Raw genomic sequence first — 18,903 nt, 5'->3', positions numbered from 1 at the left:
AATAAGCAATCCTGAAAAATATTTGGGGGTGCTTAACTTTTTTCCAGGTGTATATATATAGTAGACAACAAACCTAGCTGTAATAATGCATCAATGATTTGAAAGAATAAGAAAAAATAACTTTCATTTTAACTATTCCTCATTGTACTACTACTATTTACAATACAAATGATTAAGTTTAATACAAGATATAATATTTCTCTATTGCTGTATCTTTTTATACAAATCAAAATGCAAAAATTCTTAAGTACATTAAAACTTGTAATAAACAAGATTATCAAACTGATAGAGAAACATTTTATAGTTATACCTTTCGCACACTGCTTTCCAAAAGGTTTCCAAGCTTATCAACAAGGGTGGTGAAATCTGGACGTTCTGTTGGTACCTCCAACCAACAGTTCTGCATTATTTTGTACCTGTAAGGGAATATTCAAATAATCTATAAATTATAGGAAGTCAAAGAAACAATATGATAAATATAAAATATTTATTGTGAACAACCAAGCTCACAGCAAAACAACTAAAAATTCAGAGGTTGTGATTACTAGAGGAACTGGAGGTAAAGTCCAGATGATATTACTTTTTACTTGAAATTAGCCAATACATAATTACACAACAATTTTCTTATCTTAGTACTTATTTTTAAGGATACAAAAAAAGAGGATTTGTCAATTGACCATTAAAAGGGGAAAAAAGACTGCAATTTGTTTTTTAAATCAGTGTGTGTTGTTGGGTATCTGTTTCTGTATTGAAGAGAATGTAGACACATTGAAATACAACTTGTTTGTATACTAGATAGCTTCAACAAAGTCATGAAAGACCAATTACACTATGTGAGACAGTCAAATATAAAACAACATCGGAATTAGAAATCACCATTGTCAATAGCTCAGGTGGACTTCAGTAAAGCAATAAGTATGATTGTTAATGACCAAAAGATAAATAACAGACTTTACGAGTAAGGCATATAATTAGGAAGATCTACTTCAGCCCTGAAAGTTACACAGCTTGTTTGAAATTTTGCTGAGATCACTATAATTAGTAGCAATGCCATTAAATGCATGTACATTTCATGAATGAGTCAAGGTTTCATGTCTCTACCAATAATTGAAAGTTTCTTGTGCTTAGAGAGCCAGAGATGAACAATACTGATAGTGCCTGTCCTTTTATAATCTGTAAACAATGTTATTGATTCTTTTCAGATACAACATATGACCCTTTCAACACCTGCTTAACTCTGGAGTTTGTCTTCGCTTTCAGTAGGGATTGTAAAGCCATACCATGTCACTTTGATGAAATACAGTCTTATCAGCATTAACATCATAGCAACTGTTCTCTTTATCACAATCTGATTTAAGTCTTTTCCAAGTAAAGTCATGCATGACATCAATAATGTTCCTTAGTCTCTCTGCATATTCTGTGTAAGATTCTGCTGAGCAACTATCCTCCAGATTGTGAGTACAGAAGATTCAATGGTACATCATGTTCTCTCCCAATTATCAATAATGATGGTGTGCTGTCTGTAGCATCAGGTACTGGTATTCTATAATTCAGAAGTAGCAGTAGAAGATACTGATCCAACATTTTTTTTTATGTCCTCCACATAAATTGCTGAGTGATTCAAAAGTGTATGGTTGTATCTCTCCAGCATGCTATCAAAAGATAGAGGAAGGGCTGTTGTCCTGGTCTTTTTGATTCTAAGGATCTAACATATTTCCATAAACACAATTCATGCAAAGTCCAGTCCTTGAGCTGAGTGAAGCACCATAGGCAACCCAAATTTTCAAATAAATTCATTAACTAGTTTCTTAGCTAGAGTTTCTGCTTTCTAGTTAGGAATACCATTTGGTGGAAGAGCCCATCACAACCATGACGTATTTATTCACACTGTTACTCTGTGGTACAGGCCCAAACATATTGACAGAAACTCTCTCAAGTAATGCTCTAACAAAATACTGCTGTAGCTGCCCACACTGATGATTTTATGAACCTTTTTGTTCACAGTATAGTTCATATGCTTTACACCAATTCTCTGCAGATTCCAAGCATTTAAACCAATAGAAGTGTTTTCTTACTTTCTCCAGTGTCTTCTTAACACACAAGCATCCAGCTGTAAAAATTACAGGGTGCTTCTGAATGTATAGAGGCTATGGAATTACCAACTGTTGTCATTCTTTCTGTCTACTGACATCTTCCTACTTCCAACATAACATGCCCTATTGTAGGCATAATGATTCCCACTGTGCCCAATCTATATTTTTCTTTTGGCTGTATGAAGCAACTACTTATCATGAGGTTTTTCTGCACTAATCTTGATTCATAGAATAATATATCCATGTAAACAGTTTTACTAAATATGCTTTTTTCAGATAAGCTGATACACACACAAATCCTAATCTGACCTTTTGGACTTGAAAGTACTCATGTTTCAAATGTTTTAATTAATAGTATACAGATAATGAAACCAATTTTATAACTGTGTACAGCGAAAAATAGTGCTTCTAAAATATACCCTACCGTCCATATTGTTATTAATTTTGCTGATGAACAATTCAGCTATATAATTAAATTTAAGGTTTGGATCTCAATACTTCGAAAATCAAAGCAGTGTTTCTTATGAGTAAAATTCAGTTAAATTTGTTCAAGATTCCTTTAAAAAGATTTGCATTATCGTTTTTCAAAACTTACACATCAATGGGACAAAACTCTGGTTTATCCATTCTGTAACCATCCTTCAGTTTCTTGTAAAATTCTCCATCTACATCAATTCCTGGATATGGATTACCCCCTAAGGTAAAAAACTCCCACAGCATAACTCCAAAGGACCACCTGTGTCATGAACAAGCATTTATTAAAATTATTTCTTATATTAATTTCACATTACTGAAATCGTTCTCTAAATAGATGAATAAATAATAAAATAAACATTTTTGCTTGTTGAAGTGTGGCTAATGGCTTGAGAATTTAATTAACAATCAGTAATGAGTTTTCCACTCATTAATTGAATTAACATATCCAAAAAGATTTAAATGATACAAATAATTATCTACATCTTGAAAAAAAATTCTAATATAGTTTAATAAAAATATTAGTAATACAATAACTATAATATGATTAATGAAGAGAAACAGAAAGTATTCAGTGTAAGTTCTTTACTTTCTCAATGTTTCACCTTATTGCTTTATCGAGAGACAGACGTACTACCGAGCACAAGTCTAGATTTAAAAGAACAAACAGTTGATATATTGCAAAATATTATCAATGTGTTCTTACATATCATCTGACATGCATTCAAGAATAAAAAGTTAACAATAATAAATATATGACAAGAATATAAACATGATGAAGAATATATCCAACTAAAAGAGAAAACAAAAAGATAAGTCATGAAGACAATAACATCCAATAAATATGTAGGGGTAAACTGTAAATGTAGGTATAAACACTTATATACACACTTTAAAAAAAGAAATAAAGTAGAGGTATTAATATTCCATATACACATATACATAAATCAACCATTTAAAGTAGAAATCTTCTATGTATGTTAATTTAAAGCTTCTCACATCTCAGTAAAGCAGACTGCTTGTACTTTCTGCTCACGAAAAACATGACATTTTCTTTCTATTTAAACACTAAAAGGGTGATATGAGCATAGATTGTCCAAATCCTTAATAAAATGTACCGCAACTGCATTCTTTTCTATCTCATCATTCATTGTGGCACAGAGATATTACATGCAATTCTTTTTTATAGGTGTCTCTTTTAGCATTAAAATAAAATGCCATGGTTTCCTGGACATAAAGTACAAGGAGTCTATTCTCACTAGATCTGAGAAGCCTTCAGTTAACAGGGACAGATGATTGCTACTTTAAATGCTTGATTTATGTGTATTTTAATACCTTCTGCTTTATTTCTTTTATAAATAGTGTATATATATATATATACTGTGCTAACAAAATTAACAATTTACTTTTACATATTTATGAGACGCGAATGTTTACATGACTCTTTTTTTTTTTTAAATGAATATTTTATTCACCATGTTTATATTCTTGATATAAATGTATTATTGGTACCTTTTTATTGTTGATAACCTGGTCCCATATCAGATGATGATATGTAAGAACACATTGTTATTATCCTGAATTATATCTGCTATGTTTATGAATAACCTTTTAACCATTCCATTTTGGTCTTTATTAACCCATTCACTGCAGCTGGGACACATATTTCCCAGTGCAGTGGGAAATATACATCCCAGCCACAGTGAAAGGGTTAAGTCATGATATGCACATGCAATCACATTTACTATACATATTCTAAAATTATCAAATTAAACCACAATTTATGTAATAACTTATGAAACAGTTCTTTGCATAAATGCTGCATGTAATCCTCAAACATTTAATATGTTGTGTTTTATTTGTGCATATAAAAGCATTTTATAGTTCCATATGATAAAGTAAATTAGGGTTTTGAATGATATTTTATTTAACTTTAATTGTTTTACACACAGAAATCACAGTCTAAAATATAATGAAAATTACATTTTATAATTTTCAAAATACATATAAATCCTTTCTAAAATGAAAATTAACTTTTTAGTATGTAAATTCAACATTATTTCAACAAATACCTCAATAAAAATAAGCTATATAAATAATTCTGTAAAATTCTAAATTAATTTTTTTTTTAAAACTAAATGTATTTCAAACTTAGCAAATCCTAAATACAATGGTTTACATTTTCTTCTTTTCAAAATTTCTGTGGATGGGTTGAAATAAAACAAGCTTGCAATCTTCAAAAGTGGTTTTCAAAATTTAAAATTTATCATTTCTCTTCTGTCTTTGTACATTTTGATTTTCCTACATTTTCTTTACGAGTGATTGTCTAAGCAGAAGTGTTAGCATATGTGAATGTTAGGTTACAAAATCCATCATACAATCCTATTTACAGAAAACTATCGATTTCAGTTGATTCAAACATGTAACTACTTTTTTTTTAATGGCAAGAAACCAAAAACTCTTCTCAAACTAGGAATAACCTATTTTTTCAAAAAATATAAGTATCTACATATTAGTCAATTTTGAACCAATTATACAAGTTTCAAACAGGCATTTATTTCAACTTACACATCACTCTGAATGGTAAATACTTTGTCTCTTATTGACTCAATTGCCATCCATTTCACTGGTAGGGGACCCTGAAAAACAGATAATAACATTAAGTACATAAAATCAAATACCATACATTTATGAAAGAGTCAAAATATCTATAACAAGCTCTTACTGATAATGTTATAATGAATGACAATACAACCAAAGCTGTAATCTTTTAAAAGAAACTAATATTAACACAACTTTTAAATAAATAAAAAATAAACATATTTTTGTCTTCAAATTCTGAAAAAGTATTATTCTAAAGAAAATTTTAATGAATTTAGCTTGATAAGGTGTAAATCATGTGTTTACAATATATGCACAGACTTTACTGTTAAGTTTTGTTTAGATAATGCTATAATTAGACAAGTTTCAAACATACATAGATACAGAAAAGACTATTTTTTGTTCATTTGTTTGTTGTTAAGTGCAACACCTCAGGTACTGAAACCCAATTTTTATCACTGAACCACTGGGAGACAACTGTTGCTTTACCAAAGTCTTAAGAATGTTATATATGAAATATGTTTTTTAAAACTCTAACAAAACAACTGACAAACACATATTTTGTAGTGCACAAATATATTCTTATTCTTGCATTATACATTATTTTACAACATTGGAGTTTTCTTTCAAGTAGACTGGTTAGGTCCCCTGGTGGGACAGAAGCTTACAGACTTACAATGCTACAATCCGGGGTTTGATTCCCTATGGTGGACACAACATATAGCCCAATGCAGCTTTGCTCTAAAACAACCAACTAAAGTGGTTAGAAATTATATTTTACAAAGGATAAAATTATTTTGATTAATAAAATGCTTTCTAAAAGTAATATAAAATGTATACTTACATCTCCTTTCTTGACATAGTTAGAGTCTTTATAGCAATCTTTTGCTAGACCAAAGTCACAAATCTTTACAACATTGTCTTTTGATAAAAGGATGTTTCTAGCAGCCAGGTCTCTGTGAATGAGCTGAAAAACATTTTGTTCAAATTCAGATCCGCCACTATAAATCACTTATGTATTACATTTCTTCAGCATATTAAAAATAATAATATTATAAACTGCAGTTCACTATGTTATCACTCAAAAGTAAATCTGCTAAACTGTTTTAGTTCTTTTACCTTTAGGGCTATATGAAACTGAGCATAGAGAGGGTTAGTTTTAATAAACAAGTCTTTGATAATATTTGAAGGACAACGTTATGGTAAATTGTAAGAGCAGAGTCTATACTGTCAAACAGGAAAAACAATTCTGTTGAAGGGTCACAACAATATGCTAGAATTAGCATATGAATTCAATGAATCAAGAAGTTAAAACTGTCTACTGTTATTCCTTATTGATAATCACTAAGACTTATACATTATGTAAAATAATATTTGAAATTGTGTGTTCTTGAATATCAGGTAAAAGAATGATAAATTTTACTAAAACAAATCAATGACTAAGTAAACCTATAATTTAAGCCTTTTCAAATGTACTTGTTCTTTGCATAATATTTCATGAAACAATTTCAGCATAAATAACTATCTAGTATTTTTTCATTTACTGCAAGTTATAGATTACTGCTTTGTAAAATGTTACTTTACCATTAATCTAACTCTCACTAGGAGACAAGGTTTGTAAATATAATTTTTTTATAATAAATTATCATAATAACATTTATTAGAAAACTTTCACAATACCAGTAATATTGACATTATTTTACATCAATAGTGTCAAATAAAAACATACAACATCTTTTCATGAGGAATCTACCTATATCCACATTTCAAGATTACCCTACCCATTACAAATTTAGAATTACCAATGCCTAATTAGGTTTGTTTGGTAAATACATAAAAATAAATAACCAGGTATACAAGAGTTAAAAACTGATTCTCACTTGGAGTTTGTTTGAAATGCTAATATAAAAACAATGATATGTGTTGTAGCAATTTGTCTTTGATGCTATGCTAAAGTTACACTGTTAGAGCTGTTCAGTGAGTTTTAACTGATCAAAATACGTATTTAAGGAGAGAGGTAAATATTTCAGCTTATATATGGTAATACTAATGTAATGGTGTTCAACCAACATTAAATCTACAACAGTATTTGAAGCCAACAGCTAATATCCATGTTCCATAAGTAAGGTATATTATGTTATTTCTTAATTGTTACTTTCATTAACAGTATTGGTTAGAATGTTTAGTATTATCTAATTCTGTTATTTTTAATTCTTATTATTAAACTTTTATCACAGATATTGTTTTGCTTTGTTAGCTTACTAGATGTATTAAGGACAAACCTAAATCTCCTAAACTGGATGAATCTTGTGAGATAATTTTGGATTTAGGGCAAAAATATCATTAACAGAGATGGTATCCAAATGATGAAACAATGCATTATAATCTTTATAAGTAAGAACATAAGAAAAGTATATTCAATTAGCTATACTCATTACCAAGTTAATTCTTATTTTTGTTCTACATAGGTAGCTTTGCTCTGATCAGAAGTCAATTTTAATTCTGCATTTGATTGCATGGTTTTAGCATATACATCACAAGAAAAGATAAAGAAATGCTTTTGGAGATAGGCTAACCCATTTAAGCTGGTTTATATCTATATTTCGTTTTTGTGCAATAGTTAATTACAATTTTGGATAATAGCTGATTTCAAGTTACACAAAAATTGCTATAATGAGCACAGACTTACTTTGGTTGAAAACTACTATTACAATTTATAAGTTTTTTAACATGGATTAATGTGATTTCAGCTCACTCAGACAAATGGAATTGTTGGATAAAAAAAGTGAAGAGGCTCAATTATATTGATACTTCATAACTATGCTTAGAATATTAAAAATGTTATCTTTGGTTAAAGCTTTTCTGTGAAGCAAAAGTCTATTGTATAAAACCTCGAACTATATAAGTATGTAGCTTTAAACCTATTCATTAATCAATCAAGTTTTACATTATGAATTTCTGATATTCTTTTTACTGTAGTATTGAGAATATTTTATATGCCAAATAATAATACATTAGCATGTAAGGAAAAGCAAATGATAATTGCATTTTTTTCACTATTTTGTAAATAATGTTAAGGTATCTACATCGTTATGCTTACTGTGGGTGCTGTTTCAGAGTCCTGAAGAGTTCACTTATCAAAACCAAGGAGTCAGGTTCACTTTGTACAATGATCTTATTTATCTAATTACCAATCATCTAATTCAAACACTCAGACATTATGAAATGACTGTCACAGCCAGAGTAAAAATCTAAAAAATTAAGCAACTGTTGGAAACAAAAAATAAGAAATATATTTGTGTGGCAATATATACTGACTTTTCTGGACTCCAAGTATTCCATTCCACGAGAAACTTGGAAAGCCCAACAGAGTAAGTCACAAGTTGATACAAACACGTCTGAATTCTTTCCTTCTTCCTTGACAGAGTCCCTGCCAATATATTCTGAATTAACAGTTGAACCTGAATTGTTCACATCTGTGAACTCTACAGACTCAGACATATTTACTTCTCCACTATATGAAGTAAAATCTGAGGTCTGACCATGCATTAGCTCCACATACTTGAGGGATTTGTTCCTGTAAGATAAATATATCAATATAATCTCAATCTAAGATGGCATAAAAATTAAATAAACTTAACAACTTAAGAGTATCTTAAAGAATCTACAATGTAGAATGAATTATATTGGTCTAGCAAATATGAGTGTTTAGTTACAATATGTATTGTAACCATAGGTGTCAGAACATAGAGGGCAGCACCAAATCTAGCATTCCATTAATTTTGATTGATTTATAATTTCACAAAGTTGAATTGAATTTTTGGAACAATATAACAACTCTCTATGAAAAGAAATGGATTCTGACATAAATTCATAGTTTGAGATAAAGAGATGCAAGTTAACAATGATCTCCTTATATTCAAATTTTGTTTTTTTTTTCTCCACGATTTCATTCAAATCTTGGACACCACTGCATCAAAATGAGCCCAAATTGCCACTCTAATTTTTAAAAATGTTTCACAGCTTGTGAACTCCTTAGTTTCTGGCTGCCTTCAATAGGTTCTGTTCTCCCAAGCTTGAATCACTTCCAACTTTTCCCCCTCCACACACTAGAGTTGGACAATTTACCCAATTAATTGATATAATCGATTACATTGGTTAGTGTCATGTAAAATAATCAACTAATTGAAATTAATATTTTTGATTCTTCCAACTGCCCAAGTAAATGAAATGTTACCATTATGATTTCTCAATTTTTATTCCATAAGCTACACTACATTAATATTTATGGAATGTAACCTTTACCAAAGATGGGAGACATCTTTTTTACAGTGAGGAAACTCGCTACACAAAGAACATCCATATGAAAATTTACAAAAATTACTCGAATACATCTGAAAAATAAAGACATTCTACACTAGTTAACGAACAGTAAGATATGATGGTATTAATATTATTACATTGTCAGACCCTATTTGAAGCCTTGTAATGGTCAAAAGGTATTTTAGCCTAGATTTAAGAGCTATAAATAGTGAAATTCCTTCACTTATTCATGTGTGTACATGACTAGGAAGGTACTATGAAATATGTAGCATAACAATACTGACACCCTCTGTTAATTTGTTATGAAGATTATTCTAATAAACTATAAAAAATCTTCAAAAGTTTTCAATTTAATTCTATTAAAACAGCTCTAGAATTATCTGTACCACTTAAAGTACTTCTTAACACTAAAATGAAAAGTACTTGCATTAGCTTTCTGACAAAAAGCAATTTCCAATTACTTGTTTTGAATGTAAAAATGTTCCATGTTTTTCAGCTCTTTAGAGTCACATGAATATGTAATTGTTATTAAGTGATAATATAGAACATAAGTTCTTATTTAAACAAATACATATTTAGAAAAATTATATATTAATTTTTGGCTCTTATTCAAAAAACAATTTTTATATCTTATTCTTACTTGTATGTTGGATTTTCAACAGCCATTACACTATCAATGCTTCGATATTGGAAATAGTTTTCCTTATTTTTGTCCTTTAATCGAGTTGATCCAGGCAATGTGCTGATGTTTGGGTCAATCTTTCCTGTCTTAGGATTAATTTGATTTATGTAGTTCTGTTGATGCTGAAGGAGATAATGACGCAGGTTACCATACTGACAGTATTCCACTATCATCATAAGTTCTCCTAATGAAATGAAGTTAAAAGATTTGTAATACATTCTGTAAACTTAATGTATCAAAGAAAGGTTCAATTCATATTGTAAGGACTGTATTTAAAATAGGCTATGAATAACAAGTGTATGAAAATTATTAAACCAAGAACTCAGATACATTAATTATACCAAAAGTCATAACTTTTTTGCAGTGCCATCTTAATGATATTGGGGGCCCTGGGCTAAGTGTGAATTTGGGCCCCATCCACAAAGGTCACACTTAAAAAATTACGAGTACAAACAATATATTTTGGATGGGAGCCCTGGGCTACAGTCCAGTTAGCCTATGCTTTAAGACAGCACTGCTTTTTTGTAGTGTACTACTAAAAGGTGTTTCCTGAGTATTACTGTGTTCCTATTTTATGTACATTTGTTTCTGTCCTTTAGCTGAGCTGTCTTTAATGTTTATTTCTTTATTATGCCAACTCACACTCCATCAGTTAATATGTAACACTACTCTTATAGTATGAAAAAAAAGAAAAGAGAACTACGAACTGCATAAACAAGATTGTGGAATTTTAGACTAAATATTGCTTGAAACTCAGTTACAGCTTACAAGTTTTGTGAGTTATAATTAATCACAGAGTTTGCAAGTATTGTACTGTTAAAGAAATTTTGCTGTGATCATTTACAAAATTTAGTATTTTTCTGGTTCTTTTTTGTAATTCCTTATGTTGAGGTTGAATAAGAAGTTTGGAGTTCAGTTCTGTCACTTATAAAAGTCTTGGTCCAGTATTTTCGAACTGCAAGTTTAATTTTGATCAACTTGTGAAAGATTTTTTTTTTAATTCTGGTATTAATGTTTCAAATATTTTTAGTGTATAATAATAATTTGTTACAGCTTCAGACACTAGAGAGATGCAGAGTACAAATAAATTATAATAACAAATTAGTTCACTTTATTTTCAAAGTCTGTATTTATAATTTAAATTATATAATCTCACCTTTAATGACATTTCTAGTAACAGCTCCCAGCAAATTAACTATATTCAAATGACGTCCTAAGAGAATTAAAATCTTCAATTCTGCCATCAATGCTTTCTTCTGATCAGTATTTGCATGCTCTAGGTGTGTAAGATATAAGTGAATCAGCAGCTAATTGTATTAGGCTGCTTAGTATAGTGCATAATTTTTACTTTAAAAACTAATACATTTTTACACACCAAAAGAGAAATATATACTTTCTACATATAATTCATCAAGGTCCTTCTACTACAAAAACTAAGTAAAGAATGTAATTATTTTGGTTTTAGCACTCTCAAAAGCATACTTTAAAATCACAAATACTGTGTTATGATTATTGCAAAAACCTGCCAAGCTTTGTCTAATTACTGTACATTAAACAACCAAGTGACTTAATTCAAACACATATAAAGACGTTCTTCTTATAGTAGCTACAGATACCAAACACAAGAACTCATAATGCTTTTTGTTAATAATACTGATTGGTAATCTAGATCAAAATTTTATCTGACAATACACCAGAGTAAGTTTTATATACATGTATATATATATATATATATACATATAAGGATAATGCTTTAGCAGTCATAATTAAAATAACAGTGATTTTCTGAATATTGTACTTTCATTGATTAAAAAATTTGCATTATATAATATTATGCAACAGTGTGAGTACACACATTAAGAAGATAAAATAAACTTAATAAAGCAATACTTTTTAAAGAAAAAATTACTTAGTAATTACAGTTTGTGCCAAACAACATTCAGTGAGAAGCTGAATGCAAACATATTAAAAAATCATGTTATAATATCATATGAAAAGTAATGTTATTATTAAAGTTAAAACAATTTAACATTTTAGCAAATTATATTCATTTATTACATAAAATATTATTCATTAGGATGGTATAATGAAAAATTAAGAAAACAGTCAGTAACCAAAATAAAGTTTAGGTAAGAAAAAAAATATTATACATCTCAAAAAATGTAGAAAAACTGAAATAGGACACAAAAATGTGTTAAAAACTACCCAAATTTAATCTCAGCTCACTAGTTAAGGACTACTGACAATGTTCATGATACAATGCAACCAGCAGAGACTTAGTTACAAATAATAGATCCTAAAGAACATCCTACATTATGATAAAGCTAAAAACTGAAAAACAAAGCAAGTACCTTTAAGCATTTTGACTGCAACAGTAGTAGTTGCTTCACCATGTTCTAGGCCAATAGCCTCTGCTTTTACTACCCTTCCAAAAGCTCCTTGGCCTAATGTTCTACCTAAAAGATAAAGTAATGACATTAATAACTTTACTTAAAGACAGCACTTATATACATATAATGTTCATTTAAATTATTTCAAAAATTCTTATTTTGTTCAAAATGAGAATAATTTAAGTAAATCAATTTTGTCTCCTCAAGCTACAGACTTGTTTACATACAGTTTCACAGACTGCATCATATGTTTCATGTTTTTGCCTATCACAATAATAACAAACTTACAAAAAATTGAACAAAATCATTCATTTACAATGTAAAATAAATATGGAACTCAGTAGTAATTAATGTTAACATTGATGGTTTTCCTTTTAGATTTTATTGTGTTCATTTATTATTAAGCATAAAGCTACCCAATGGACTATCTGTCCTCTTCCCACCATGAGTATTAAAACCAGACTTTTAGCATTATAAGCTCAAACTTACTGCTGAGCCATATATACAGACTTACCTTATGAGTATACTATTATTCTTATGTTGTTTTTATGCAAGTTTTAAAAACTTAACTGTATATGTGACATTAGACATTTATTTAGCTTGAAAAACTCACTGTATAATATTGATTGTATAACTACAATACAAAGTAATTTATAGTCACCTAATTTTAGTTGTTCTTTTGGAAATTCCCAGCGACTGTCATAGGGAAGAAGTTCTATTTGATTGTCCAACGGTAAATTAGGGTTCAATAAATGTAAATGTCCTCTCTCAAACTGGGCATAACTAAAAAACTCCATCTCCATTTTGTACTTCTAAAAGTATGTAAAATTGTAAATTTATATATTATGAAATGAACATTTACAGAAACTCAAATGATAAACCTAGAAATCTTAAATTCACTTTTTAGTTACCTTTATGAAATAATTCAAATCCATAAACTTTATTTATTATTTATTTATAGAGTATTATGAAAGTTTCAAATTGCTTTTAAAAATAATAAGCCATTTTATCCATCAACAAGATATTGTATTTACACCAAATGTAAATTGTTAACATACCCTTTCAGTACAAATCTTTTTGATCAACAAAATAGCCAAGATGAAAAGTCCAACTCCAGTTATAACAAGCACACTTATAATAACTTTCTGGCTACTACTGATGACAAAAGGGACCCCACCTGATAATGAAAAGATAGAATGACAGAATATTTTAGTGCTTTTGAAACAAAACTTTTACATATAACAATACAAAATATATTCTAAAGATTTCACATCTGAAAAAAACAACAACAAACGACCTGTGTGATTTAAATAAACTGGTGGGCAGCATTTCTTTGACTGAAAATTGAATACTTAATAAAATCATGAAAGTTAACATAGAACTATTAAGTAAAGGATCACACAATAATATCAAAAGGATTTAATCATTTCATTAGTATTAAAGATATCTATCAATTACTTAGAATATGTGTAGAGTTATCTCAAAATATATAACAATGGTACATTTAAATTCAAAACCAAAAATTATTTTGTCACTGTACCTTAGATCAAAATATTCTTTACATCTAATAAATTAACACAAAGAAACAAATTTCCTTAAAAACTGTATTTACAAACATAAGTAAACTATCAAATACTTGATCCCTGGCATATTAGAATTAAAATATTTATATTTCATATTTGATACATTAAAAATATTTAGTGTTAATTTTCTTATTATTAATAAGCTTTAGAATTTGGAATTGTTTACTTACTGTGGTCCACTAATAACACTGTACTAACACGGATCTGACCTCCTTTGTTTTCTGCTACACATTCATAAGTTCCTGCATCATTCTGTACAACTCTTCTAAAAATAAGAAGTTGTTTATCATCTTTATATTCTACTCCAGAAAGACTAGCTGCATCAAATAGTTCATTGTCTTTATACCATGTGATATTAGGCTGAGGTACTCCACTAGAATAACACTTCAGCTGAAATTCTTTGTTATGTTCAGCTTTTGTCTCAGAATTGTTCAAGTTTGTCAATGTGTAGAATGGTTTCTTAATTGCTAAAAAAATAAAATATATATAAAAAGATACATTATTTGACAATATCAGTCACAAAAAAATTTTAGAGAATAACTTTTTGTTAAGAAACACTTACACCATGACTGGTAATAATTTCAATCACATTATTTTTAACTGGCCTTGCACAAGTTTCCAATAAGAAGAATGTATTATAGCAATGTAAAAATAATGTCTTCTGTAAACTACTGCCAGCAAAACCAAGTACTGAAACTTACGAAATAAAACCTGAAAAATGCTTTACATATAGTGAAAAATGTTCCTCACAGATAATGTGAATGAGAATTTATTACCACTAAGTAAGGGTGACAGAGAAAATTGAAAAAGATCCTATAGGGTAAAGAATGCAATGAAAAATAAAGATGTGTCAAATAAAAACAAAAAGCAAGGTTGATAGGAGATTACAGTCCCTCGTCATTCCCTGGGTATATAAATAAGACAGGCCCAGAAAAAAAAGAAAATAGAGCAACTTACTATAACACACTGATTCCAATGCATCTCTCATGCAAATCATCATGCAACAACCCTCCATCAATAAGAATGTGACATACTCTCTTGATGCATGTGATTCCCTCTATTTAATTCTACTGAACTATCACTTCAAATTTTGGCAGAAAATGGAAGCACCACTTTTCAGTGGGGAGAAAGGGTGGGAAATGTGAAAGGAAGTAAGTATCTATTGGAAATACACTTTCAGTATAGAAAAATTATAACTTCCGATACAGTACGTTACCTTTTCTCACATAAATAGCTAGAATCCCACATTGAATAGGTAGAGAGACTGGTGCGAGGGAAAGAAAGAAGCATCCTTCAAAAGGGTCAAAAGGACACTCCCTAAGATGAGGTAGTCAGATTCTAAGATCTGATGTGGGAGGACGCACCACTTCTGAACCAGGTATACCCTTCGTCTATTGCAGAAAGATGTCACATATATAAACAGTGGAGCAAGTGGGAGAGAACTATGACCAGATAGTGGTCCAAACCATGCACTTTTTATGAAACTCAATCCCAATAAATATAAAAGTGGGTAATATGAAACTGATGTGCCCCTAGTTGTAGAGTGGCTGGGGCACAATGGACCATACATAGCAAGTAAACTATATCTAAAACACATGCTGCTGGGAACTGACATCCATGCAGAGATAGGATGAGATGTAAGTCAAGTATCAATGTCCATGTGTGGTAGGAAGGAGGATCATTCCAGTGGTAAGTGAACTACAATCCAAAACCTAGCCATCTGGCAGGAGTGGGAAAAAGGACCATACCATCTTCACCTCAAGTTCAAAAGACCGGAGGGAATCTAGTACCCCCTCTCCCCGACTCCTGAACAGGGCACATGTTAATATGATAAAGTGATATATCAATCTTGGAACCCAACATCCAGTATCAAAATCATGTCTACATAATGTAAACCATCTCCTTCAAAAATGAAATTTACCAGAATTACCCCAAGCACATTAATTTCCTTGGAATAAGAAACATCAAGAAATAGTGGAAAAGAAAGAACCACGACACGGGTGGGGTATAAATAAGGGAGAAATATTGACATCTGTAATACATATGTGAAATTTACGTTGATTGGTTCTACTCTAAATCCAAAACCCAGCCACTGGGAACCAACATCCATGTGGGGGGTAGGATGAGTGATCCCAAAAGAAGAGGTGAACTGCAATTTTGACGTCTCACTCCCAGTTGTTTTTATGTTTCATATTGGAGAATATCACATCATCTACACCAGCAGAACACCACCACCCTACTCTCAACTGAGTGGTTTTTAAATCATTTCTTTATTTTGTTTGTATTTCATTAACCTATTCAGGAAAATTCCTCTATGGTCCACCACCCCAGCAGCTTGGAACTGGAAAGTTGTAAGGATTCACAAACTTTACTAGAAGAAAAATGAGGGTGAAATGCAGTGGAGAGTTCGGAGGGATGACAACACCTGAGACAGTGCAATGGATGACCATGAAACCTTATTTTTAAAAGCAAACCATACCAATTTATTCAATACAAGACATAGCAGGGATGGGCAGCTATCGCCTACTGCTTTACCCATGTAGTCCATGGGTGGGTATGGTCCAGGATGAGCAAGCATATGAAGCAATTCTGTTGTGAAGATAAACCTACAAGCAATCTTGTGGAACACCCCATCTCTGCAATGTGCATTGTGCGAATGCCATGGAATTATAATATGCAAGTCGACATGGCTTGACAGTGTGGATTTAAACAATTAAAGAATACCTGGTCAGGCACCCCTTGTTGCAGAGCAGGATTCAAAGAATGAATAATAATAATAAAAAGGGAAATATGACCCATGAAAAGAAAATAAAGAATAATAAAAGACAACTTACCCAGTCAGAGTCTCACTGAAGTCTGAAGAATGGTTACAGGCAGAAAACAATAACCCAAAGAGGAAGAAACTGCAATCCTATGCAACGAGTGAGAGATGAACATATATCAGGAGTAGTCTACATGGCAGATTAAAGAATTTCTTCCAATGGATGGCCAAGGTAAGACGCCAGAGAAAAGGTAAAGTGTCAAATTTGATGAGAAGACACCTGAAACAAAGTACGGAAGGAAGATGACAAAGAGGAATAAGCCAATCGAATCAAAAGCCAAACCCAATTGATGAGAGTGGAAGGAGAAAGATCACAAACAGAGGATGGCTGCCAAAAACTAAAGAGGTGGGAATGGGCATCATGAAAGGAAGCTGTGCAGGGAATTTAACAAGGAAAAGTCTATCAAGATCAGGCCTAGGAAATGGAAGGAAGGGAAACCGACAAAAAGGAGGAGTTACCATTCCTAGCTGCTGATGTTTTGGGGATGAAAGAATGATCCAGGTAAAGGAGAATATATGTAGGATGATAAAGAGTACATGAAACATCAATGGCAAATAAATCAGACCTCTAAAGTACACAGGCTAAGATGAGAAAGAAATAAGTCTTAAAGGAAAGGTAAAACAAGGAGCATGTGGAAAGTGGTTTAAAAAGAGGGAAAGTGAGGCAGTAAAGGACCACATTAACATCCCAGTCCGAAAAAGCAGCCCACCATGGTGGACGACGAATCAGGAAGGAACACGTCGACCGGGAAAGTTTAGGAGAGGTCAAAACCCTATGGTATTGGGAAAAATGAAAGGTGTGGGACAAGGCCACTCGATAACCAGAGATTGAGGAAACAGAAGACACACGATCGAATAGCTATGAGGGGAAAGCTGCAATAAGAGGAACAGTGGATCAAACAGCAGCAAACTCTCGACCCAGAGACCAATGACAGAAAATGTTCCATTTACGTTGATAAATTCCATGGAGGAAGGGTGAATGGAATGGGCCAGAAATGAAGCCAGATTTCCTTACCAAGGACTGGATAAAACCAGGCATGAAGATGGAGGACATGAAGAACTGGATGAAGCACTGATGACTGAAGTTGATAAAGAAGGTAGGGAGACAGAGGAAGAGGTAATGTAGGGGTAAGTTAGAGCTGGAGAAGCCGTGAAAACCATGGCTGAACTAGCCAGTAAGGAGCAATCAAAAGGACTTGACACGGAGTGGTATGGGTGGATAAACATATAAGTATTTGTTGGTCCACTTCTGGCTGAAAGTATTGACAGCCAAAGCAAGAAGATGAGGGACCTGAGACCAAAACAGATGTAATTTGTGGTTGAGGGATGTGACAAAAGCATCTATGTGAGGAGTACCCCACTGAAGGAAAAGCCACTGGAAAACAAGAGGATCAAGAGACCATTCCATCGGATAGATTTTGTCTGGACGTGTGAGTCTTGTCTAACCACACTGTAGATCATTGACGAGGGTAGGAGGAAGGGTGGTAAGAGCCTTCAAATAATCCTGTGCAAGCTTCCACTGGTCGTAAAGAGCCCGTATATGAGCACTAGCTGTAAGAGCATGGAGAACTGAAAGCTCCATAGAATGAAGTCAAAGAGGAGAAGTTTGGTCCCGACTGAGATGGGTGTTGAAAAAATACCCAAATGAACAAGATATTGGCTAGGTTGAAGGAATTACTTCTCTCATTTGATTAGCCAGCCCATTCGAGCCGCCTCCAGGTGTAGCTGATAAGTGTGATGGGCAGACTCCTATTTGGAACAAGCTAGCAGTACCCAGTCGTCCATATAATGATGAAAGCACAACCCAGGAGCATGTAGGCTATGAGTGAATGTTCTGACCACCTGATAAACAACATTCGAGCTGAAGCAAACCCAAAGAGCAGTGCACAAAACTGATAAACCACCCGTCGATGAACAAACTAGAAACTATAGGTAC

The 18,903-nt window shown here is 31.6% G+C and overlaps 1 protein-coding gene across 1 annotated transcript in view; it reads right to left on the bottom strand.

The window, feature by feature from the left end:
- LOC106474621 (vascular endothelial growth factor receptor kdr-like) overlaps positions 1 to 18,903 on the bottom strand; it is a 48,782-nt gene that overhangs the window by 6,494 nt on the left and 23,385 nt on the right. The window contains exons 10-20 of the mRNA XM_013935314.2: positions 14,317 to 14,613; positions 13,622 to 13,740; positions 13,225 to 13,375; positions 12,525 to 12,629; positions 11,330 to 11,449; positions 10,132 to 10,357; positions 8,487 to 8,745; positions 6,013 to 6,135; positions 5,136 to 5,206; positions 2,689 to 2,829; positions 311 to 416 (exon numbers count right to left, since the gene is read on the bottom strand). Coding sequence (XP_013790768.1) covers positions 311 to 416; positions 2,689 to 2,829; positions 5,136 to 5,206; positions 6,013 to 6,135; positions 8,487 to 8,745; positions 10,132 to 10,357; positions 11,330 to 11,449; positions 12,525 to 12,629; positions 13,225 to 13,375; positions 13,622 to 13,740; positions 14,317 to 14,613 — 1,718 coding nt within the window. The remainder of the gene's footprint in view (positions 1 to 310; positions 417 to 2,688; positions 2,830 to 5,135; positions 5,207 to 6,012; positions 6,136 to 8,486; positions 8,746 to 10,131; positions 10,358 to 11,329; positions 11,450 to 12,524; positions 12,630 to 13,224; positions 13,376 to 13,621; positions 13,741 to 14,316; positions 14,614 to 18,903) is intronic.

This window comes from Limulus polyphemus, unplaced genomic scaffold, assembly GCF_000517525.1.
Source record: "Limulus polyphemus unplaced genomic scaffold, Limulus_polyphemus-2.1.2 Scaffold140, whole genome shotgun sequence".
Lineage (NCBI taxonomy): Eukaryota > Metazoa > Arthropoda > Merostomata > Xiphosura > Limulidae > Limulus > Limulus polyphemus.
This window is presented reverse-complemented; position numbering and strand designations above follow the sequence as displayed.